Below are 27,849 nucleotides of genomic sequence, written 5' to 3' on the forward strand. Positions count from 1 at the left end.
TCACACAAAACCTACCAATCTATTTACAAATATTTTTAAGGCAATAACCTATATTCACCATTTCCGTCTCACTGAATCCACGTCTACTTCCCTTAGAGTTTTGTTACTAATAGATTTCGATTCTAATAAGTAATTGATTCGAAATAATTGGAAACGTAAAATTGGCAACCCTGGAATTATCAACTATCATCTGACACTAATTAATAGACCTCCTTAAATTAAAACAACATTGAGTTTTTAAAACTCACGGTATATTTGAATGATTTTTTATTCATAATAAATGTATCGGTAGGTACTTTTATTTTGCTTAGAATCATATAAGAATTTGGAAATCAATGTCATTTGTGCCGTGATCAATTTTTACGATGTATGACGTTTTATATATTTATTGACATTATTTGCTTTTCCTTATATTACCTCAAACCAAAAAAAAAAAAAATAAAACTGTTATTCAATCTACTTTTTATAGTAAAATTAATCATTCTGATATCCCAAAATAGAATTAAATACGTTACAAAACAGTGTGAGTTCTAGCCCTTGACTAGACATCCATTTATTAATTGATTATTAATTCAAGTCCCCAGACCTTTATCGCCCTTAAGAGTCTAGTTTCTCTAACATAGCATAATGTGGAGTAGACAGGGGGTCAAAAAACGAATGAATTTCCGGTTCAAGTTTTCCTTAATGTATTTTGTGTAAGATGCCAATCAGAAAAAAATTTGCATCCTTGCACTAGTATCTCACGAGTATATTGGGAATAAAGATTTGAAACGCGTCCATCGCACCTGTACCACTAACGAAGCGCATGACTGCGATTGTGAGAGTGAGACCGATATTTCAGCGAGGTTGCTGATTCGTCAGACTGCGTCAGACGACTTGGTATCGTCATCGACGTATAAAATTAAAAGGGAACAGAGCATTTCAGAATTTCTAAGTTGTACACACACTCAGGGACTGGGTGTTTCTGCAATTGCAAGGTTGTTTTCGTTTTCATTGACCAAACGTTCTTATAATTGTTATATCTGGTGCGCGAAGTTTAAACATAAATTATGTTAAGTGAAAATCAAAATCTTGCTATGAGCAACTACATAGAAAATATTTCAACCAATTTAGAAAACAGCAGGTAAGATTTTATTTATTTTATTTAGTGGACATTGTTATGTTACTATTTTTGCGAGTGAAAGTCGAGAACTTTGCGTTTGGTGTAAGAATTAAGCAAATTATAACCATAACCTCTAATTTTTAACGTTCTTGAAATTCTAAGGTTATATTATATACATATCGTCACCCTAATATGCTCTCTCAAAATTCGCTTTTGTTATTTCTTAGTACCTTGTACTTAATACTTTTAGCAAAATAATAGAAATTATTTTGAAGGAAATTGTTACCGTTCAATTAAATTGCCGGTTATTGGTCGATAAAATCACGTGCGGGTTTGAGCCAATGACAATCCTTCATTTGGGCCTAAGCAGAATCGTATGATTCTTAAATTACACGCGATTTTATGAATATATTTTAATTTACTCAATATTTGCTTAAAAATTTATTCCTCATCATATTTGTGCTAAATTTAGTTACATGACATGATTTTTATTTCGAACATGATTCCCATACTACCTACACGTAATTTTTCAATATTACTTAAATCAAAACAAACATGTGATATGTTTCATTAATTATTTGTTGTTGATTGTAATTAATTCACCGTGCAATTACAATAACATATTTATCATTTCATTAAGTATTGGGTCAAAAGTTTATTCCGGATTACGAACAGTTACATATTAGGTATACAGGGCGGAACTGTTCGAGGACGTATCAGGCGCAGGATTACGTTTATATAATTACGTTTGCAGCTCCCTTTATTTTTAATTAAAATCATTTATTGCTTACTACTATGTGCATTAAGCTTATTTTTAAGTATTTTAAGGTATTGAGTCAAATGCACTAAAAAGTATATAGAGGATGTCTCAATAAGATTAAAAATAAAACGCCAGTGATAATATTTATATTGTATAGTAAAGTAGATCATATAATTGTTTATTTTGTGACTCCCAATGCTGTGAACAATTGATTTCAGTTGTCGATGAAATTTTGATTTAAAAAAAATTAGAAGCAAACTTCATTATATTACATAACGTCCAGTTTAGACCATACAACTCCTGTAATAAATGCGATTTCGAGTCGTATACTTTTATTGGGACACCCTATATGTTTACAAAATATATCTGATACATACCTAATGTATGAATCATTACAAAAATAGTGAGTATCGAGTGGGTATCTACTGATATGTCGAGTTATTAATTTGAAATAAAAAAAATGAGGGTAGGCAAGTAGAAACGCCCTATAACATATAGGTACTTCTTATTATTTATGTAAATCGACGCCGCCACTGGTGAACTTTCCAGTTTAAAATACAGAAAGAATGACAAATGAAAAAAAAATTATACAAGAGGAACTAACAAAATTTTGCATACTTAGGACGTATATATAATAAATACTCAGACCATAAAGATACGTGGAATGGTATTTTGGCCCAAAAAGTGGCAATGGACTGCGTTAAAACGATATTGCACGACTATGCACGATTGTATATTCTCTTGGCTGTTTTAAATGACGCAATCCAAAAGTGTTTTCAATGAATACCAGGGCAAAAGGCTTTAAAAATAATAAAGAATGGAAAAAAATAATAGTAGGATGAAACCTATTGGGAATGGAGGAGAATATAATAAAAATGAAAGGAAAAATAATTTACGGCCGATCTGTAGTCGAGAGGGGTAAGGGGGTGAGTTTTTACGGTTTATCTCGATTTCCAGCAAAACTACAAGTCCTATTGAAAAAAGTTACATAAAAAAGTTGTAGGTAATGAGAAGATCTATAAATTTTGTATTCCCACTTTTTTCACATAACCTCAAAATTTTTGTAAAAAATTCAAAAAACAAGATTTTTGCTTTTAGTTTTTATCTTTTACGAACAAATTTTTTTTTTCAGGAAATTTGATGAAAACTTATCTTCTTATGCCCCAAATATACTGTAATTCATTTAAATTGAAATATTTATTTTTTAATAATATCGTAAAAGCTTCCTAATTTTCGAACGAAAATTCTCCCGTCAAAATATCAGCCTTTTTTAAAAAGTCAGTGTGATTTTTATTCGTTAAAATCTCTTTTTGAATGTGTAAAAAATATAACCATCACCATTGTAAACTTTCTCAGAAAAGGCAAAAAAAGAAAAAACTTCGCATCCAAAAATTTCATTATGTACAATTTTTACATATTTATTAAAATTTTACACTCCAATTACTTATGTTTATCAATGTAACATGGAATCTCACGTTTTTCGTGCAATTAGAGTGGAAAAATTTAATAAATAACCAAAAATTGTACGTAATGATTGAAAAAAATTCGAGTGCGAGTTTTTTTGTCTTATTTTTTGCCTGTTATGTCAAAATAATGTGAAAAAATACATATTTCAAATCAAATAAATTACAGTGTATGATGTATTATATGGGATATAAAAAGGCAACTTTTCACAAAATTTAGTAGAAAAAAATGTTTTTTGTAAAAGATAAAAATTACAAATTAAAAACTTGGTTTTTTGAATTTTTCACATGAATTTTGAGGTTATGTGAAAAAAGTGTAGATACAAAAGTTGTAGATCTTCCTATTAACTACAACTTTCCTATTTGACTTTTTTCCATAAGACTGGAAATCCAGATAATCTATTTTTCAACTTTAAAAACTCACCCCTTTTCCCTTCCCGATTTTAGATCGCTCGTAAATTATTTTTGACTTTATTTTTATCCTTTTCCAATTGGTTCCACCCTACTATTATTTTTTTTTATTTATAATATTATAGTTCCTGGTCTAATGATTTTATGGTAAAAAAATGGTTTTCCCTAGTATCGGAAACAATTTCAATTGTTTCAGAAGGATCAAAAATGATTTCTATTCATTTCACGAAAAATTCATGATTAATTCTTAAAAATAGAATCAGAAAGTACTGTTTCTAACGTCTTTTGATTTTGAATTGAATTTAGGGAAGCGGATCGAAAATCCTCACAGTTTGACGTTAATCCTAATAGAAATTTTGCTACTTTCTTTTTTCTAGGGGTATTAGGAGTGGTAGTCAACACTTTTATTCCATCTTCTTCTTTGTACCTACACAAAATAAATAGAGAGAAATTTAACATACTTTCACCACTTGAAAAACTTGTTGTAGAAAATAACATTTATTTTTTATTATCCAAATTTTTCGATCTTGACATGAAATCTAGCGGCAGTATTTTCAGAGACATTTAAAGGAATATATTCATTTATTATAATATTATATAAACAGATCTAGTCCTAGAAATTTTTTATCGTGCAAGCAAGTATTCTAAAAACATTTTGATATACAATGGTTGATTCTATTATAGTTTATAATAATATATTAATAATGAAACAATACCAGTAGCGTATCGGCTTAATTTGTATATATTTATAAAACATAGCTCAGGAAAAATTATACAAGGTTAGCACCTGGTTCTTGGAAATTTTGTTCTTATGAAATGTTCCAGCGATTGTAAAAAGTAAAAAATTCTGCAATATTCGCACTGAAATGATGTACCAGGTTTTAAACTTGGAAAATGAGTCGAGAAGTTCGTATCAACGTCTTCTAGAACCGTCGAAAATGTAGACGTTGTTCAGGATGAGTCTGAATTGTCTATTTAGAAGCGTGCTGTTGCTTTGAACGTGCGAAGATTTAGGGCTGCACCCTTTAATAATTCATCATCAGGCTCGACTTCGTGAACCAAATGATTGGGCGCTTTCTAACGTTTACCAGCATCTTGTTTTCATAATAAAAACTTTAGAAACCCCTACATTCACATATAAGACCTTAAAGGCTGCGATGTCAGCGCGAGGAATTATAGACACTTATTTTTTTGAAGATAAAAGTTACAGTGAATTCAGAGCGTTATGTGGAGATGTTGATGACTTCTTTGTGCCAGAACTGCAGAACTTCAATGGTTATAATCAAAGAACAAGGCTCCAGCAGGACGGAGCAACGTCCAATAGATCTCTGTCACGAGTTCTTGATCTCTTAACAAACCAACTTCCCTGGCACAATTAAAAGAAAGTTTCCGTCTCGAAATGGCATCTATTACGGGGAATGTGACTTCTTTTTACCCACCTTGTATAATTTCTCTATTCCACATTTTCTCCTGTGAAACGCTTACCGCGGAGTACGTTTTTAATGCGAAGGACTCAAAATTTATATTATTCACGTCATACCATAAAATGAATGAAATTATAAAAAAACTCACGTAGTAGAAATGAATATATAGTATAAAACATGTTTACTCAGAAAAAATGAATATTTTCATTCTTATCATCAAAAAGATCATTTCATGAATAAAAAATCAGTTAAAAATCTTTATTGGGTTATCTAGTTTGATACTCGTTTTTGCAATGGGAATCAACTAACTAGGAGTGGTCGATACATGGGGATGGGGAAAAGTTTTACTTTTGGAGGTTATTTTTTTAACGTCTTAATTGTTTTGTTTACTCCAAAGTTTTTTTTATTTCTTACTGTTTTTTTATTTACAAACTTTAAGTATACATTGTACCTTGTTTCAAACTATTTTATTTTTTAAATATAGGTTTGTGTCGTCTGAATCGTTTTACTTCTAGATAAGCTTATCTGGATTTTTATTTGAATATATTTTCATTTTATCTATTCGTTATTTACAACAAAAACGAGGATGATTTTCAGAAAATACAAAAAAGGTTCCAATCTAACAGAATGTTATCATCTTTAGACAGCTCAAGCCTAAAAATTACGGTTAATTCGTATAATTTTTCTATTTTATGTACGTAATTATCGTTTAACATCAAAAAACCCACAATTCAACGCAATATGTAATATATATTGATCAAAATCATCAAATTAATTTTGCAACTTCAAATATTTGGCTCCATTTCCATTGCATGTAAGTTTCAATTCCAAGGAGAAATCCATTTCCATTTCGGAGGTTGGTTATTTATCATCTTAACTATTTTGACTTTCAAAGCTGCGGTCCTAAATAAGTCAGTTGATGTGACGTTGAACCATTTTCGAAGATTCCATTATATTCTTTTCCTTCCAATAGATCTTTTTTAGTAAATTTTTGCCCTGAATTGTTAGCTGTAGGATCTCATATTTTGAACTTCTCAATATATGACCAAGATATTTTTTGTGAAGCCATATGCGTGTACAGTAGCCTTGGAAACAGAAGCAACCTGGAGTGGAGCATTGTTATGAAGCCTGGGATGATTATATAGTGTCTTTTTCGATAATTTTTTGACGCAACTGCCTTTGAAAGTCATAGTAATGTGCTGCGTTCATGGTTGTATTTGATACCTTAAAAGTTAATCAAAAGGATACCCTGGCAGTCCCAAAATATTATATTAATCATTTTTTTATGTAGTCCAGGACCTCCCGCAGGTGGATCATCTTCTAATAATTCTCGTCCCCATTGAAATAACTTAGATCAATTTTTAATTGTTGAAAATGATGGACACAAGTCTCTTCCTTTTTTTTGATATGTGTTGATGTTAATCCTTTTTAGTCAAAAATTTAAGACATTTTTTAGACCAACTTGACCAGATAGTCGGTCGAGGTCTACTATAATAAAATGAATCGAAGCATAAAGTGTAAAACTTGTCACTAACGCGTTACAAACGAGACCAAGGTCTCGTGGATTGCACTACTAACATGTTTTTGATGAAAAGTGCAGTGTAAAAATTTCCTCTGAGTAGACATTGAGAAAGAGTGAAAAATTAACACACCCCTGTTTAACTCTTCATCTTATGTCCACTAGATTCTTCGATTTGGACTGAATGCGAACAGACGTAGTTTTATTCAAATACAGTTTGGTTATTATTCTCGTTCCAAGGCTTTTATTAATTTTTTGTGTCTCACTTTATCAAATGCCTTCTTATTATCGATAAAACAAACCTACACATTTTGGTTAACCTTAAGACATCGCTGCATCAAGAAATTGTAGACAAACAGAGCCTCTTTTGTGCCGAAATCATTTCTAAAACTGAACTGTGCTTCTACTACCAACTAAATGTCAATCAGATAATCCAATTGATTGGAGCCCCAATTTTTTCATTTTTTTTTGTAAATCTTTTTGTTGGTTTATTTTGTTACTGCCACTTTGTTTTTAACTTTGGAGGGTTGACAGATACACAGAAAAGGGGATGGCTTTTTTCCTATAGAATAGAATGAAATACGAATGAAGCATTGATGACACGTAGTAAAGTCACCAACATTTCTTGGAATGAAAATTTTATTTACATTAAATATTTCAAATAGTCCATTGGATGACAGCTTCGTTTCCACTATTTCTAACTAACCGATATGAAAGTTTTCACTTTCTCTAAACTTTCGATTGAGTTTCATACATTCTCTAAACTTTCGTTTGAGTTTCATACATCTTATTTTGTTGCAATTAAGAGTAGGAATGTACACCACGTAGGTATATATATTTTTTTATCTCTACACCTTTTTTTGGGAAAAATAATCACATGATTTTATTTGTGAAAATGTAAACGAAATTAAAATTTTCTGATAACGAAATTACATGGACGTGGTTATTAGTTTTAATGGCTTTGTTTTGATAAGAAATTTCAAGATTACTATAATTTAAAAAATAATTCTAAGTATATATAAAAATTATAACTACACTCGTGAGCAGTAGCACTCAAGTCCTACCGTCGTAGTCAAAGTCTTTAGCAAAAAATCTGTAGCTTCCATTCTTTCATCATTTTAGCATCTCAAAGCCATTATTTTTTTGTTAAAAAAAAATTAAAAAGAGTCTTTATTAATGAAAAATTGTTATAATCAACAATAAAGAAAATACGAGCTTAAATTATAAATATTTCTCTGGCGCTTTTCAATCGCTCTACTTGATCTAATTCGATGCTATCCCAATCTTAAATGAGAACCGTTTTGAGGTCCGATTTCGTAGTTGGTGCACGTTTCCCAACCGGAACTTCTCTCTTAATTTCATCTCATGAATTCTTGATAGGATTTGAGTCCGGGCTAAGCGTTGGCTAATCCATGACGGCAATTTTGACATCCCCATTGTTCGTAAATTGAGTTAACGTGTTCTCTGGCAATTCGTATACGTTCGTTAGGCTGGGGTTAATTTGGGGCCAGTAGCTGGCTTTTTTGACTCAAAGTTAGCTGTCTTAAGTCTGAATGCCCATCCACTCCTCGCGTTTCGATGAAAGTTACCAGTCTGCTTGGTAACGACAGTAAACCCTGGCAATAGCAGACTCGATTCCAAATATTTCCATCCAGGAACATCCTCCAAAAACAAGGTTTTCTTTCATGCAATCTTTCTCCAGGTCTTCTGTACACTCATTCGCAAGGTTTCAGGCATACTCTGCTTTCATCTGAGAAAATATCGGAGCCATATTGATCGTTAATCCAATTAACGTGTTCTCTGGCAAATCGTAGACGAGGGATGCTCGGTGGGCTTGAGTTAACTTGGGGCTAGTAGCTGAATTTTTGGTTCAAGGTTAGCTGTCTTAAGTCTTCTTCTGACTATCCAGCCCCTCACAGTCACACCTGGTGCTCCTCTGTTAACTCTGGAAACAGCAGACTGACTTTTGTTCAACGCACTGGGCACTTCTCGCTGATTTTGGTCTTGTCGCAATAGGGTGACCGCTTGAGTGGCTTTATCCCTTGTTGTGTTCATTTACAATACAATTTCGTGTTCATTTTTTTGCCAGTTTTTTGCGATTGCAAGTGTGTCGTTGTTTTTGCTCACGGGTGTTTATTAGACGTAAATACCAATATCATGATTAATAACCTCTTCAATTTTGGTTTTCTTAACGAAAAATTCGTTTTTAAAAATATATTTATTCAAGCAATTACAAGTTTATTGTTAGAGATCTGAACAGAGAACGAATTATATTAATTGATATTACAAGAAAGTAAGATTTATCAAGTTTCCTTGATAAGCGGCGTATGTAACTCTCCTGGTATTACGAATAAGACCGAATGATTCATACAAATATCTTTTTATCTAATTTTGATAAGCGATGTTCACATTATTTATATTTATTCATTTGAATTTTGGTGTTTATTAGAAAGATGTTTTCGCGCGATTTCACCTCATGTCACTTGTATTAGCAAATCAAATTTTAGTAAAAACATTCAAGTCTTACTCAAGATATTTGTTTCTTAATTACAAGAACCTTGTTTTTATAATATAGTTTGATAAAATGATGGAAAATTACAGTCCAGGTTTGGGGGATATCGTATTTTTCGAAAATTTCTGCGTGTATTTTAAATAGGTTTTAGTCCAATGGTATTTTCCACTCTTTTACACCAATTTTATAGTTGCAATTTCCCAATAACCTAATAATTAATTTGTATAATCATATTTGCATGTGAAAAATGTGTAACTTGGAGTTTTTCTTCTTTTTGCGACCTTCTGTTGATGACATAACATATATCTCGTGGTTATCAGCCGAGGCAAACATTATTATTTTTAAATATGTGCAACTTAGACTGTTTTTTATATAAATTATGAAATTTCAATATTATTTTGTTATTAGTTCAGTTATAATTTGATATATTGTTTATAATGACGTCCGGTATGTATTTACATAATCACAACCCATGTAGCAGTTTATTTTTCATTCGTGAACGAACTTCCACTATTTTTCTTTATTTTTTTTTATTTCTAGTTTTTTTTCTAAAATCATTTTTTCTTGTATAAAACGGGAAATTGTTTTTGGCTTTTTTTATTTTGCCTACATTAGCTTGCTAAATCTTTTTTTCACGGTCTAGAGAGATATCAAAATCAGCTGACTTGGTTTCAAATTTTCTTATGTTATATTTGACTACCCCCTTTTTATTTCATTTCTTATTTTATCATTTCTGGTAGCATCTTTGGCATTGGAAAAGTACTTCTTTGTTGTTGTTTGTATTCCTTTCTTGATAGTATTCACTAGTTTCAATACAGTGTCGTGTATAAAAACTACTAACGACATGCAAGTCGTTTTCGGCGTTGTCTTCACTACCTACATAATTTTTATGTCAGTACCAATAACCTAACCTAACTTTAGATTGTGTATTGTTAAGACAAGTTTGAAGCAGCCGTGGCAGTAAGGAAAATATGTGAAATTGAGTATGAAGACATAATTAAAGAGCGAACGGCATAGCATTGGTTTAATTCTTTGTAATAGTGGAGATTTGACGCTCGGAGATCATTCTTCTAAATATTTACATATATATGTGTATATAGCTTTGGAGTCTCGTATACAATGGGACGCCCTTTCTTGCTGCGATACTGGAGAACCCATTGTTTACAACTGATCCGTTAATCCCATTCCTATAAAAAAGTCTAAAATTTGGGATGGCTCTATATGCCAGAGATCTTCGTCTTCTATACCATACGCTCCCAGGTGTAGTGCTTTGGAGCTCCTAGTGTTTCACACTTCGAAAGAATGTGGAAAGAAGTTTCGTTTTCTGTGCAACAAAATCTGCACGCCGCATTATCGTCTAGGTCTAGCATCTTCAGGTGTCCATTGATGCCACAGTGCCTCGATAGAACTCCTGTTAGTATTCGGAGTCTTCGACTGTCTAAGCCTCTGTAGGTTGACCCAATAATTGGTTCTTCAACTGATACCATTGTGATATTTTTTCACAAAAATCGAAAAATGAGGAAATTTTCAATTTGAAATTGGGGCACTTCTTGAGGTCGGATTTGAAAGTAATGACATATTCATGTTCAAGAGGGTCAAAATATGTAAAATCGACCCTTCGCTCCGGTGAACCTTCGAAAAATACCAGTTGCGTGAATAGATAAATCTGTCATAACCTCCATTTTAACTTTCGTAGTTTTTTGTGTTTGTATCAGTTCTTTTTTCCATCTTCCTTTCTTCATCTAGTGCTATTTGTTTATTTTCCTTAGATGAAACAATCGGAATCGAAAATTTGGCACAATTGCTTTAGAATTTTATGCAAATCATATCTTTATGTAATTACCTCAGTAAATAAGCATCATTCAAATCAAGTTTAGCTCAAAATTAGTTTTTAATGATTAGAAAAGAAAACAATAAATTTTTTCTCATTAAATCAAATTTGGTTTTGATTTAATACAATCAATAATTTTTGTATAAATTAAAGTATCATTAGGTATAAACTGTATTAATCAGTTTTAAATACACTTCTGGAATTTTATCGGTAATTCCTCAATATTATCGATATAGACGAACCATAATTCCCAATATTATTATAATCGCTGGTAATTAAAAAGTTCAGGAATCCCTCCATTTAACAAGTATATTAATTTTGGAAAAATCGTTTTTTCTATCTCATGACCTATAAACGCTTGTTTTCTAATGATAATTTAAAATTCCAAGTTTTTTACAGAGCAACGTGACTCAATTTTGAAAATTATAGGAAATTCATTCGATATTTTAATCAAACATTACATTATTGAACATAAATATTACATTGCGTTTTATTGATGTCTATTTATCTATCAGTTAACACATCACTCTATAAGTCGTATGATTAACTTTGAAAAAAGCTTTCTCGTGGTCAGATGTTCATGCATAATTGTAAATACACTTTCTTCTGATATCTTTATTGCCTCAACTATCTAACGCAATTATAATTTACGATTAGATATAACCAATTCGTGGATCATTGTCTGTAGGACCACGTTTAAATTCAGCAAACCAATAAAAAATGGTTATTTTCTATGAAGTATAACACTTTTGAAGCCATTGCTGAGCTAGTACAGTATTTTTTTCTTTTTTCATCACTTGTGACTGATCGAAATGTCATGAAATTCCACACATAGTCTTTTGAAAGTTGATACTTCATAAACGTCATATGGATTTGACGATGTTATCTGTGTGTCAGTCACACGAAGTAGTGAAGTATTTTTATTATAGAAAATACAATTTTTACAACTATAGTTGAGAACCCAATCGAAAGATTAGCACATCCACGAATTTTGACCTCATCATCGTCGTTACCAAAAGATTGATAACTTTAATCAAAGAGGCGGTTCCGGAAGAAAAAAGTGCATATCCAAGAGAGATGACGAATTTATTCTCAACACATCGCTGAGTGTTTGAGTCAAACAAGAGCGCAGAGACATGGGAGAAGTGGCCGTGAGTGGCTGGACAGGCTTCTGGTCCAAAAATAATCATAGCCCACGAAGCAGCTCGTCTACGATTTGCCAGAGAACACGTTAATTGGACTACAGAAGACCTGGAGAATGATTCGCGCAGTGTTGTTTCTGGAGGAGGTTTTTGGATGGTTCGGGCATTCCAATGGAAGCAAAAACCGAGTTGGTTTTTATTGAAACTGACGGTGGAATGGAGAGATTAACGGCGAAACGATACACAGAAGAAATTTCAGGAGATCACGTCGTTCTCTTCGACAGTTTCGGGCTAGAAATTTTGCATCAGCTACGAAATCGGACCTCAAAATGGCGCTAACTGAAGAATTTTTGTTGTTCGCTGCTCATCACCAAAAAAAAATAACTCAATAAAGCTTAGACTAATAGATTTGAGATGCTACAATCAAAAAAATAATGAAAGCTATAGATTCTTTGTTAGAGACTTTTCACCGCGAGCATGCGACTCTATTTTTATGCGCGCGACTGTAGTAGTAGGAGTTCAAACATTTAATGATATTTCTTCCTGTCAAGAGAGCAAAGGTCAGTCATTATTTGCGGTTTAATGTCACAGGATAATACATCGTCACCCGCTGTACAGTATAAAGTTGAAATTTTACAAGATTTGAATTGAATATCCACACTATTCGCCCGATTTGAGTTTATGGTTATTCTTTAACATAAAAAAACCCTATACTTTGTCGATATTTCACAAAGGAAGATGAGATTAATAAATTTTTGAAAGTATTCCAAAATATGACTGGCTGGAAGCTTTCATGTATATATAGCGTCACCCTCGTATGCATCATTCAAAATATCCTCGTCAGAGAATGTCAATATAAAATTTGGTATATATATTTGGTAAAAAATAATTTGCTTTTCATAGATATTGTTTTAGACCAAACAAAATTTGTTTGCTCCACAAATTTTATTTTATTTGTTCAAATAATAACAATTTAGTAACTTATTGAACCGGAAGCTTGAGATTCTTGTTAAGTGAAAGTGTTATTAATGGTCTAATGATTGCGGCAAAGAATTTTTTAAATCATACATACAGAGTTGGATACAATAACAACTAAAAAAATTACTAAGAGGATGTTTTGTTCAAGACACCAACCATTACTAGAATTTTATCTCTAATGCTACAATATACAAGTTTTGGTGATTTAGTGATACAATGTGTTCTAAAATAATAAATTTATTTAATTTCTTAGACCTTTTGATATATTAATGCATCTAAATGTTCTCGATTTTAGGTCTCTTCTGTTTTAAAATTAGTTTTTTTAATAATTTTTTGAAAAAAGATAAAATTTGACGTTTCGACTTTTCTTTAAGGCTTTAGCAAAATAATATACATATATTTGTATACAAAATCAATATTGACTCGAAAAAGACAAAATCTATTGAAAATTTTTGTTAGAAATATCATTAAATTCTTGAGGAATGTCAAGAATCAAATATTTGAGAATTATATCATAATAAAATTAAGTAAAAATATCAAACGACCTTTTTGTCGATATCAACATCCCCAATAGCTCGCAATTGCAAGGAGTGATTAGTGAATAGTTTCGATGTTATTACGTCTCATCAGAGTGGTTTAACAAACCTCGTTCGGGCTTGAGACCCAAACTGAAGACTACGTCAAAAAGCGTCGCTATTTGGTTCATGTAGTTAAACATTCTGAAATAATTTCGAAATTTAATATACTGCTGTAGGCATACACAACAAAAAAACTAGTAAAATGAGTCATTAGAAGAAGAAAATTCGCCAAAACACAGAAAAGAACGTGGTACTAGATTAGTGCGCGAGCTAGCAGACATATTAGGCATTTCAAAAAGTGCGGTACCTGAAAATTTGGACATGAGAAAGCTGTTTGCTCACAATGGAGCCAAAACAGATGTTTCCATCGAGTGTTTGACAATGTTTAATAAAAATAAAACCGAATTTTTGCGCCGTTTAATAACCATGGATGAAACGTCATTTCACATCCGAAACAAAAGCACAATCTGAAAAGGAAGAACCTGCCCAAAAAAAGGCGAAGTCCGTTCCAGGTAATGGTGTTTTTTATGATGCGCGTGGGATAATTTTTATTGTCTATCTTGAAAAAGGAAGAACTATCAAAGGCGAGTAAAATTCGAATTTATTGCAACGTTTGAGTGAAGAAATCAAGCAAAAACGGCCGCATTTGACTAAGAAGAAACTGTTGTTCCATCAAGACTATGCACCAGCTCATACATCAGTTATTGCAATGACCAAAATTAATGAATTGAAGTTTGAATTGCTATCTCATTCACCCCGTTCGCCAGATTTAGCCCCCTCGGAATATTTTCCGTTCCCAGACTTGAAAAAAGGTCAAAGATTTTCTAACAAAGAAGTGGTGATGTCGGCAGTTAATGAGGACGATTCTTATTATAAAAATGGTATCGAACTTATTGAAAAGTATGCTAAAAGTACATTACGTTGAAAAATAAATAAATTTTTTGTGTTTTCTTTGTTTGGCCATCTTCGTAAAACTTGAGGTTTAAATGCTAATTTTCTCCATATTATATCGATGGTCAGATTATCCGACCATTGCCACGTCTAAAATTGTTAATCCAATTCATGCGTCTTATTCAGTATGGCACTTCAACCAAATTAATTTTCTTTGAGTGCCCTACTTATTAGAATCGAAATCGATAAGTATCAAATCAATAACAGGAAGTGTTTACATTGAAATTCTGTCAAACTCGTTTCAACATCGTTTACCATTGAATTTATATATTCTCGTTTTTTAAGCAACAAATTCAATAAGAGTTTTCATTTGAACTTAAAAAAAACAAGACATATTGTCTACAAACAATGGCAATTAAATTAACAATAATCAACATCCAATTTATTGAAATATTCTATTGTTTTTAAACATTGTATGTACTCTATTTTCAAAGGTTAAATATTTAACATTACATTGTATTCCTAATGTTATTTAACCGATTTTTGACTTTTACACACTTATATTGACCTCTAATTATTATATAAAATCTCACTAAATACAATAATTAATATATAATTAATAATAAATAGTAATCGTTGTCGATTATTTATACTGACAATTTAATTAGCAAAAAAGGTTGTTTAAATTTCGGTACGTGTTATTGCCTGTTACAATGTAGAGACATGATATCAGTAAACTGAAAAGCAAGTAAAAATAAAGTTGATTTAAAAAAAATTATATACCAGAACAGGTCAAAAAGTATATTTTTATAATATTTGTGTTTTTTAATGGCGATACTGCTCCTGTCAACAGGAATTTGACATTTGATAGCTTTTCGTAGAAGACTGTTCGTGATCTAAAGAGTGTTCTCAAAAGTAGTTTACTTACTTAAAATGCTGAAAGTTTTAGACGCAGACGAAGCAGCAATTAAAACAATGGGTTTCTTGGGGTGAATCTTTCTGAAATAGTACTGGTGAAATAGGATTAAACTCGAAATTAAATTGGACGCTTCTGATTTTCTCAGAAGTTTTCGGTTACTGAATAAGCTTAGTAACTCTTAACAAAATTACGAGTACGATTTATCGAAATTTTGAAACTTGTAACTTGAAAAAATTATGAAACGCGAATAGCTCGAAAACTAAGAATTCGAAAAAAAAAACTGCACAAACAAAAAATTTAGAGCACGAAATTCTCTACAAAAAATTCTTAAACGATTTTTGGTAATATTCTGTAGTGGGTTGGATCCCCTGAACAACAGTTTCATTTTTTCCTGAAAAGGACCAGAAATTTTATGAGTGCGTAATCATTAAGCTGAAAGAAAGATGGCAAGAAGTCATTGAGCAAAATGGAAAATATATAATTGATTAAAAACTATTATTTGTTATTTTATACTACAAAACCGAAATTACTTTGTCGCCAACCCAATATGGTGGTGTAAATTGTAGTTTTTTATTTCTGAATTAACCTTTAAATTCGAATAATATTAGTTAATTGTCAAACATGAATCAGTGCTGCCAACCAACCACTTACGTTACGATGGAATCATCCTAATGTATATTTTTAACAATTTTTCTTATAATAATGTTAATACAAGCCGAAATAGAAAAAAAATGTATAAACTATAAGTAACAGAAGGTTTTTCATTGCAGCATTCGTTCATTCGGACACGAGCGCGTTATTTCTGTCACTTAGTGTTTTAATATTAATTTCTAAACTTATATAGCTTCAAAATGTTAGTACGTCTCTGTTCAAATATAAACATTTTCGATGTTTGTGTTAGTGATGTCAACTATAATTCTATATAAACATGTCCTACAAAAAGTATGTCAGGTCGGTAATTATTGTATTGAATGAGTTAAAACAAATTTTCAACATTTTTTATGCAAACTCAGCTTGTACTTTACGTTGTAGTCCATTATCGACAACTTGTACAGGTAATATGTTTCTACTTCCGCTTTTTTTCAGTCACCAAATTAACGATAGTCAACCTCAATATTAGAGATCTTGACATGTTATTAGTTTGTTATCAATTATTAATTAACACCTTATGTCGTGTTATTTTTAATAAAAACAACTGAAAGAGCCAAAAATTTTCCCCAGAAAATCTACCAAACAATAATTAGGCTACGCATATGAAACCTGGACAATGAACAAAAAAATATCATCTCACATTCCCGAAAATATGGGAATGTGAGATGCTAAGAAATATTTATAATTAAAGCACAGACATAGGGGTAGAATGACAGAAGATAAGAGATAAGTTGGAATTTCTGGAACCGTGGCGATATTACTGAACATTACAGACATTGTAGTGGAGGTGTAAACAGTGTAATCAGTAAGGAGATAGAAGGGTAAAAATAGTACTCAAAAGTGGAGAAGGTGGGATCTAAAGAAGAGGAAAACATGGTTGGAGGAAGCTAGAACAGAAATCGGGCACTCACTAGTGTTTAAGTCAATCAAGAGCGCAGAGACATGGGAGAAGTGGCTGGGCAGGTAGAAGAAGACTAGAGACCTAACCTTGAGCTAAAAGCCCAGCTTCTGGTCCAAAATTAATCATAACCCACGGAGCAGCTCGTCTACGATTTGCCAGAGAACACGTTAATTGGACTACAGAAGACCTGGAGAATGGTTCGCGCAGTGTTGCTTCTGGATGGTTCGGGCATTCCAATGGAAGCAAAAACCGAGTTGGTTTTTATTAAAACTGTATTAAAATTAACTCAATAAAGCTTACATTAATGGATTTGAGATGCTACAATAAAAAAAAATAATGAAAGCTATAGATTTTTTGCTAGAGACTTTTGACCGCGATCATGCGACTTTATTTTTATGCGCACGACTGTAGTAGTAGGAGTTCAAACATTTAATGATATTCCTTCTTGTCAAGAGAGCAAGACATGATTGGAGGAAGTTGGAAGAGATTTGCCATCAGTGGGGGGCATAATGAGGCAGAAGACAGAAAGAAAGAATGAAAGATCTCGAAACCGAGATAATATAGATTGAGAATTTTCTATACACCCATCGGTCTTGCTCAGTTAATTAATGTTTGTGTATTTTCAATATTTTTTTTTATGAAAATAACTGGACAGTAGAAGATTTCGCTCACTTTTTGGCCACTAGCGACGTTTGACCCCCATGGTAATATAAAACTACCGAAAAAGCGCCAAAAGGTCAAGAGTAATAATGTAATTGAATAAATTTTTTTCGCAAATAAAAATGTTATTCAAATATTGAGAATCGGAAAATACGTTTCAGATGACCTTATACGTGTTAGTCAGTACTGTAGATATATTTTTAACTGTTTTCGCATTATCGTTAAAAAAATTGGGTATTCACCATAAGAGAACAAGTTATTTTTACACAATCCCATTGGTTTTAAACAAAAAAATTTCAATATTCACCTGATGAATAACTAATAATTATTTCAATGTCAAAATACAAAAGATTTGCTTAATGTTGTATATTATATGCGAAGTTACGTATCTTTATCCTTGATGGTCCTATAAGGTACCATTTCGACTACTATACTAAATTTCATAACCATCTACACGGTTTCATATTGAACTGAGATAAGATTATTTTTTTTAATAAAAAATGATTAAACTTTTGATTAATTAAATAAGATATCGTAAAATCATTTCAATCGTTAATTGATGTAGGCGTTTCGTTTTATAAATAATTTTTTATCAGACTGCTGTGAATATTTCCATCACTGTCCGTTCCACTTAACGTTGATCGATAGCTTTTATTATTATCAAATTATTATCAAAGAAATATTTTAATAAAATCATTTTTTTCCACTCCAGTTTATTTAACAGTCTCTGCCTCTTACGGAACAAGTGAAAATTTCGGCATTGGTAAATGACAAGATTTCCAGTGAAAACCTTTCTTTGAAAAACTCACTAACAAATGTAAAATTAATACAAAAACTTTTAGAATCCGGAAAATAAGTCGACGCACTTCACCACGAGTCTCAAAGAATTTATAAGCACGATGATCGATAGTTTCTACGCCATCATTATCAAAAGAATTTTTTTTATCGAATCATAATATGATTTTCAAATATAGAGCTCAAGTAAGAGAATGAATAATAACATGTAAAGGTTTTTTGAGAAGCTTTCTACCTAAAAAAAGACTTTTTTTAGCTATGCTCCAAACTTGTTAACCACAAATAACACAAAATTTAACTTATTGTTTGTTGGCGCGGAGTTTGTGGGGGATAATAACTAATGACAATTCTCGTTGTTTAAAAAAAAGTGTCAACAATCCAGATCATTTTTGCTGTATATGCCGAAAATAAGAACATGGTCTTGGAAGTACCTGGCCAAACAAAGAAAACACAAAAGGTAATCTCCTTTCAGCTCCATACGCTTTTCCCGACGATGTTCAATAAGTTCTAAACCCCTTTTTATAATGAGAGTCCTCAAGCTCCTTATAATAACCATTAACTACCGACATAACCTCTTCATTGTTTGAAAATCTTTTCCTGCAAATGGAACTGCAGCAAAGTCTTTGGAAGCGGCTCTCCTTTTTTTTTGTAGTTTCTAGTTTTCTAGAAAATTCAATTTTCATGAATATTTCTTATTTTTTCTCCTATAATAATTTATTGTCCGAGCAACCGATATCTTTTTTGTATTTCTCTACAGAAATCTGAAACAAATTTTGTCTCTATTTTCAAAGAAACCTGATATTTTGTTTCACAACTTCTAACTCTATTGTCACGAGAAAGCTGTAGTAGTATCAACGTTCCTCTTCCTATTTTATGGTATTACAAAGTTGCCATTCCACAACTGTAGAAACTATAAATTTATATAGTAATATTGGTAAAAAATAGAATAGACAAACCAAAAACAAATGGTTAAATGAGATGACATCAAACAGTCGAAACGTGAGAATAATTGAGTGGAGAGCAAGAACAGAGGACAGAAATAGATGGAAAAATAAAGTAAATGTCTAAATGTAAAGAAATTTTTTATATTTATGTTCGTTCTTATAAACCACCATCGTGAATGCATGTTGAACAATCGTATGTCAATCATACGTCGTGAAATGGTTGAAACGAATATTTCGACATTATCATATAATCGCATAATTTCAAAAGTAAGTCATATAAAAAATAGTAATCACATAATGAGTTTTTGTATAGTTCGATTGTACGTAGTTCTGATAACAAGGTAATGAAAATGAAAGCTGATGTCTTTTATCTTCGAAAAAATATTTACCGTGGAATTATACATATTCATTAATGAAACTAACTATATAATTCATCGGCTGATAAGTGCCCGATGTAAAAAAAAACAGATGGTGCCAATACAAAATAATATTTTTTCACTAAAAGATCGAATTTTCTATTATATGTAAGTTTAAAAGCGACATCTATAGAGCAGTATAAACTAGTAAAATATCTTATAATCGAAACAGTCTGATAATTGGTTGACATTATACATTTTTTCAAAATGATATACTACTCTTCAAACAGCCCTTTTTATACCCCCTCTGATTTTATTCTGGAAAACGAATTTTCAAACCAAAAATCATTAACAAAATTAAATTATTTGCAGAAATAATAACAAAATATTCAAACTTACTGTTGAGCGATCATCAAAATTATTTATTACTTTTCTGACTTGATACGGCGCGCGACCAATACTCTGCATTTAACCTTAAGATTCACCGTTTTATTTTACATTTTAATATTTTTAATTAGGGCAGTAAACCGTATATTTTATTCAATAACTTTACATATTAATAAATAACTCTTTATAGAAACTGATTCCGCAATTATAAATAAAAAAACTATACCTCAATACCCTATCCATGCCTCTAATTTAGTCCCTCCAAAGACATTCCCAAACAGTTCTCTTTCCCATCTGTTGATTTTATTTTCTCCAATACAGTAGGCTGGGTACCCATCTGGTCTACTCTAAGTTAGGTATCTCTTAATATAGAGTGTGTCTTATAAATAATATCGGTTTCTAATTTTCCGATGATAGCCAATGATTGTCTATGGCTTCAACCCAATGTTCAACAAACTCTTAAAGATCATAGCAAAACCATTCATTGGGCTTATATGCAAAAAAGTCTCGCACTATATTTTCAACGTCTTCTCTCCATACATTTTTTTTTCTGAATAATCTGAATAAATAGTAATCTGACGGAGCAAGGTCCGGACTATATGCTGGATGTTGTAGGATTTCAATACCATTCAATACCAAGCATTGTCTTGTTGACATGCTTTCTGTTAAAATTTGCATGAGCTGTCCACTGTATACCTTTGAATTGATGGATCGACCATCTGGAATGATTTCGAGGTAAACTAATCCTTAATAATTCCACCAGACAGACAACAAGACTTTCCGCTCTTTTTGCGACAAGTTCTGGTAATTGTCCTTTGTCTAACCACTTACTTCCTTAGCAATTCCTCTTTGATCTTGTTATTCCTAATCATCAATTAACTTTCTCAAACTTATTCCACTCTCGTACTTCCCTTTGACTAAAAGTTTTTGGTTAGGCTCTTACCGGTCAAAAATTTTACCCACCTTATAGTTTGCGCGATGTAACTCTCCATTTGCTTTAATTATTTCGGTACACAATTTTTGCAATCTCTGTAATAATTTCGAGAGATAATCGTCTATTTGGTTCCATTCGTTTTTCAGAATATCCCAAAGATGTGAAGTGGAAATAAGACGCTGCTCTCAGACATTCCTGTCCAATTTCTCCCACAACAACTCAATCGGGTTGAAGTCAGGAGAATGTCACGCTCAAATCATTACTTCCAATACATTCTTCCTTGACAATTTCTTGCACAGCTTCGAGGAATGCTTGGGATGGTTGTCATGCTGGCAGATAAATTCTCAGAACGTACCATATATTTTTATAGCCTTCTTTCTGCAAAATCCCAACCGGTCTCCAGTCGCCCTTTCTCCAAAACATCACCGAGCCTGACTCATCACTCCATAAAATTATGTCCCATTCTTCACGCATCTATTAAGGAGGCCCTACTCTATCAAGCCCTACTCTATCAAATGCTTGAAACTCCGATTGATGGGTGCTTCAAGCGTACTTCAATCAACACTTCAATCTTTTGATCAAATGTAGATTTGAGCTTCCTGGCCTTAAAAATGGTTGCTGTAAAGGGGGGAAACCACAAAAAGAAAAAAAGACGGTGGTTTTTATCAATCACCGTCAATGCTTGCTTCAAACTTCAAACAGGTTTCTAAACTATCGATCACGCATGATACAGTCAATTTGCTCAAGCATTTGGATTGGGGATTAAGGAGGTTTCTCCACTGCCGTTCACTCTCAAAAAGGCCAGCTCCTCCGACTCTAATTTTTACTGTAGAAGTACTCAAAGGCAGATTTATTGATCTGAGCTGCTATCTTGGGCTCGAGACTCTTCGATCAAGTTTACTGATGAATTCACTACGTTTATCTTCAGCAGTTATGGTTTTTTGAGGCCGCCCTCAACGTTTTCTATTGCCAAAGCTCCTGGTGGATACATATTTTTTCACATTATAGTCGCGGTATTTTTGATGGTATGGCTATTTTTGAAGTTACTATTATTTTTAGTTTTTAAAACAACGTTTCGACCTTCGCTTGACAATATAAAAGATAAATTTGTTAAAGTGTATTATTTTGAAATTTGATAATTGGATTATGGTGTGGGCAAAAATTGTATTATCAAACTTTCCCCAGAGATATTTAATAGCAAATTTGCGTCTTGTGACATCCACCTTGACATTATTTCAACAAATGCTTCGTAGTTTCAATATTAAATATCGTTGGGCAAAAGTATTTTTAGTTTCTTTTAATTGCAGTATTCCGGAAATTGTCGACAGTTCAATGGCTTATTCAGAAATGAGTTTCATTGATTTTTAACCAAGTCGAAGCCCAAAGAATGTACAAATTAAACAAACATTTTTTGAGTCTACAATCGACAAATATGTAACAACTTTTTTGTTTTTTTTTTCTACTAAATAACTATATATAATTAACGAATTGAAACTTTCGCATGGTATTTGTAAAAATATACTTGGTACTACCAGACATAATTGGTGATAAAATCTAAAAATACAGGTACTTATCAGTAAGAAACCTTATCTTTTATACTGTTTATACATTATACAATTACATTAAGTTATTTAATCGTTCGTTGAATCATAAATAAATTTTATTTTATTTATAATTAAGAGAATAATTAGTTTATTATCACCACCTTGCCTGACCTACGAAATTGGAATTTCGACCTGATATGAATTCCTAAAATTTCAAGCATTCGCCACTTGAGATATCTCTATCTTAGTTAAAGAGAATCTGAACTCCCAAGTTATGCAATGAGCACTAAATTGAGAATTTACAAAACAGAACTTAACCAGTCATTACACATGGAGCAGAAACCATGTGCCTGATAAGGAAAGACCAAATTGGCGAGAAATATCTTAAGAAACATAGTTAGACCTATCAAGACAGGCAGAGAAAGCCTAAGAAGGTTAATGAATCACGAGATCACGAGGTAAACATGGGTGATATAGTGATAACGATCTAAAGGCTTAAATGATTAGAACATATACGAAGAAGAAATCCGAAAGCTCTAATACGGAAGAAAACTGGTCGTGAAGTATAGGAAGAAGTGGAATATAGTTTCCATTAGGGTTAACACGTTTCTAATGCATTTCACAATTAATCCAACACGTATTATCCGAAGAAAGTAGTTTACCACCACACAAGTTCCGTTAATCTCCGAGGGTCAATCTGGAGGATATGGTGGCTGCGAAATCTGCCTAAACTATTGCGATTGTTTCTATGGTGAACTCCCTCCGGAATTTTTTATGTAATACAAATATGGTAACATCAAAGGCAACGATGGATGTTACATAGAAAATTGTTCCAATGACGTGAAATATGAATCCAAAAAGCAATTTGAGGATGGGTGTCATATCCGAAGCAAGCATTTCACGTTTATTTTGACCGGATCTAGCCTCTTGTCACTACGCCACGTGAGAGACTAACGACATACCATTTGTACTGAAAGAAGATAATCCCCCAAATGTTTCCCAGACTCGTTCTATTAAAGAGTTTTGATATTGAGTGGAAAAGTATATTGTGATGTTTGGGAAACTGAAAATGAGCAACAGTTTCGACGGTATATAACTTAATTCGTGCAGTTTGATAAGAGATGGCGTAACTTGTTTAATATTACAACGTTCTAGTATTCCGAACCTTCTTCATTACTTTCATATGAAGAAAAATGCTGCCGAAAGTCATCATATTTTGGTGGAAGTTTATGGTGAACACACTCTAGCTGAGCGAACGTGCCAAAATTGGTGATATTGGCTTGGAAGACGATGAACGTCCTGGGCAACTAAAAAAGTTTGAATATAAAGAACTGGAAGCATTACCTGATGAGGATTGTTGGCAAACACAAGAAGAGCTTGCAGAATATTTGGGTGTCAGTCAGGCAGCCATTTCAAAACGTTTAAAAGCAGCTGGATATATTCAAAAGCAAGGAAATTGGGATCCACATGAACTCAAGCCGAGAGACGACGAAAGGCGATTTTGCATGTGCTGGAGGAAGTCATTTTTGCATCGGATTTTTAGTGTTTTACCTCACCCGATTTATAGCCCAGACCTTACCCCTTCTGACTACCATTTCTTCTGGTTGATGCAGAACGCCCTCACTGGAATACGGTTCACATGAGAGCAAAATATCAAAAATTGGTTTGATTCTTTCTTGGCTGCCAAACCGGCGAAGTTCTTTTGGGACGGGATCCACAAATTGCCAGAAAGATGGGAAAAGTTCATAGACTTCAGATGGGCAATACTTTGAATAATACTATTGTACAATATTTAAAAAAATTTGTAAAATTGACAATCACACTGTCCAGCATATGACGCAAGGCGTTATGCAAAAAATTAGTAGAATAGTAGCAGCAGATATGGAATAACTGAGAAAAATAGACAATGGACTGGATAAGAAATGAGAAAAGCTTAAACAGGAACCAGTAGGAAAGAAAATGTTTGAAACTCGTATGGCCTCAAAGAGTGCACCTCAAAACATAAAGGTAAAGTGACAGAACCAAAAAAAGAAAAAAAGGAAACCGCAGAAAAACTTGAGTACAGGATGGAAGACGAAAGGAAAAACAACACAAACAATTAATTAAGTAAAAATAGAGTGAAAGTTAAAATGCACCCATGCTTATATGGAGTTTTTACATCAGTATCGGTCTATATAGTCATTATTTTACATTTTGTTCAATTTATTTAATACAGAAAATATTTTTTCATTTCTTAATACTCTATATTAAGATTATATTACAAAAATAAATGAAACAGATGAATAATGACCTTGTCGAATACTTTTATACGAATGAAGTTACACAACGAGATTTCCAAACAACATGAGTTAAAATTTAGGAAAGGTGAATAAATACGTGCTGGCAAGAACACAACTCATATTTAGAATGTCTGAATTGTATACAGAATACCATACAAGTTTATTCATCTATAAATTATATTACAAACCGACTAATATTTAAATTATATATAATTAAAAAAAGTATACAATCGATTAAAAAAACTCTCCGATGTTAAATACAGTATGTCCCGGAATGTGTGTGTCTATAGTAAAAACTCCCATAACTTTTTATCGAGGTGGATTTAACGGATTAGTTTTTTAACTTCAACTCATTGCATAAGTGTTTTTGAAATTAAATTCCAACTAATTTTGAAAAACATCATAATAGAGAAGCTATAATGGATTAATTTTTAAAACGCGATCATTGCAGAATTGAATATAAGCCTATTTTGAATACATAAATCCGGCAACATTGCAAATATTAAATCTTGTATCCTCATATTATAAAAAAAAGAAATGTCCATCATCGAGGTTAATTGCTGAGTGGGGATTCACACACCTTATTTTTTAGAAATTGTTTGTAAATTAAATGTAGTTGTAAAATTATTCCGTCATACTTAGTCATCGACTGATGATTCGAAGTCTTATTGTGCTGATTTTATTATTTTTTGTTTCAGAAACTGCCTTCGCCGTATAGCCCGGCACGATGATACCGAATTTTCCAACCAAAGCGTACTAAACGTAATGGAGAAATTCGTTAAAACCGTCAATAAGATGGATGAAACCATACTAGTGCCTTGTCGGCTAATGGATCTGAAGGTTGGAGATGAACAAGATCCAGCCGGACAGAATCCAAAGACAAAATCCTCTCATTCAGTACATCAACTTCTCAGTTCAACTGATTTATTTGAAATTTATAATATGCTGAATGGTGTGAAAGAGTCTCTTCTATGGGGAGGACAAGGCGAAGTCCCAGAACCCGTAAAACCTTCAGGAAATGCTCCGGCAACTTCAGTAACTACTCCAATGGTCAAGGGCCACATTCGTAGACCCTCTTCTGTTAGTGTGACTTCCACGAACTCATCATCAACTCTCAGTGACACAGATTCAGAATCTGGAAGCAACGAAATCGATTCAGGAATCGACGAAACTTCTCTAGAAGAAGGAAAAGTCGAACGAATTGCTCAGGATTTCAAACGACACCTTCATGGCCTCACAAGTTCCTTGCGACACATGACCGAAGCTGCACAGTACCTAACTTGGCGTTACCAATATGATATTGGAGGTCCAGTTTAACACGCTTTTTGTTTTAGGTCAATGAACTGATATTTTATATTAGGTATAGTTAATTTTTGGATACAGGGCGACTCATAGATATTTTGCGGGTGTTCAAGCCATATTTGACACAAATTTCAACCACGCTTACTCGATATTGTGTATACAAAGTGTAGCAAATCATCCAATCCTTAATTTTTCTTTCAAAGTATTGTCATTATTATACTGGCATACTTATTAGGACCACTCGAAAATGCTACTAGTTATTTTAGTCCAAAACAGGGACTGTCAAACTGTTTTAGACAAAAAAAAACTTTTCCCAAAATAAACTGATAGCCCAGTTCAATACCAATTTGAAAAAAACATTTTCGGTTAGGTATGATGATGGAATTTTTCTGTGTACTCTATTTCATACGCTTCCAGATGTAGTGCTCTGGAGTTCCTTAGTGTTTCACACTTCAAGTGAATGTGGAAAGAGATTTCGTCCTCTGTGCAACAAAATCTGCATTATCTGCTAGGTCTAGCGTATTCAGGTGTCCGTTGAGGCTACTTAGGTTGATACATTCAGCAGATCTACTCTGGTTATAGTTTTCCAGAAGAGTATTTGTTTGTCTCAGCACCTATAGGTTATCTCAATAATTGGTCCTATCTATCTTCTTTACCATTGTTCTGTAGCTGATACCATAGAAGGGTTTGGGCTTGTTCCCGCTTTAGCAAACTTATCGTCTTTTTTTATTTCTCTTCGCTCTGTTCTAACCGTACTCCAAACCCAGGACCGAATCGTATTTTTGTTGAAAACTGAAAGCCTGTTGTGAAGGGATCACAGATCTTCATAATACGTCATGTTGTCCAAACCATGATAGATACGCGGGACTGCATATTCCTACCACACCCCAAATGGTAATCTATAGAAACTACTTAGTTGGTTTTGCATACCCGGTATTATTTTAAATATAAAAAATGGATTAATCAGAACAGTAGTGTTTTAAACTACCCTACAAACGTTGTGAATAATTATAATTGAAAGCTTATATAGCTTAACAGTATTACCCTTTTTAATTGAACTATTTGGGCGATTCAACAGCGATCGATTTATTTATAGCACAAGTAAAAAAACCGTCAAAATCAACGTATATAATTATAAAACATATAGTTTTGTTTTAAGTGCTTCTACACTAGTTTTGTTAGTTTGAAAATATGTCTTGTTATAATTTTAAACTATATTTTTTATTAGACCAATTTGTGTCAAATATGTGAATTTAAAAAAGCAGAAAGTGTTGTGACACTCTGTATAATGTGGAAAAGTGATAATATTTATATACTAAATTTATCTATTTTTGCTCATAAATTTACGAATCTATTTATTTTTAAAATATTTAGTATTATTGTTTATTTTACCTCTGTATTGTTTTAATTTATAATAAATATTATTGAGGTTTACATTAATTTTTGATTTCATACTATGCGAGCTAAACTCCTCAAATACCTTAAAATTGATAAACCCTAAAAAAATTCCCTCTACAACGGAAACTATAGGACAACAAATCCACCAATGTGCCCAGAACTCATTCA

General features: G+C 32.4%; 1 protein-coding gene across 1 annotated transcript; it reads left to right on the top strand.

The window, feature by feature from the left end:
• Positions 1-734: 734 nt before the first annotated feature.
• LOC130903848 (mid1-interacting protein 1-like) lies at positions 735-27,717 on the top strand. The gene is made up of 2 exons (XM_057816197.1): positions 735-1,123; positions 25,680-27,717. Exons 1-2 carry the CDS (start codon positions 1,050-1,052, stop codon positions 26,296-26,298), a joined length of 693 nt encoding a protein of 230 aa, XP_057672180.1. The 5' UTR covers positions 735-1,049; the 3' UTR covers positions 26,299-27,717.
• Positions 27,718-27,849: the final 132 nt, after the last annotated feature.

This window comes from Diorhabda carinulata, chromosome 1 (assembly GCF_026250575.1).
Source record: "Diorhabda carinulata isolate Delta chromosome 1, icDioCari1.1, whole genome shotgun sequence".
In the NCBI taxonomy this organism is placed as follows: Eukaryota; Metazoa; Arthropoda; class Insecta; order Coleoptera; family Chrysomelidae; genus Diorhabda; species Diorhabda carinulata.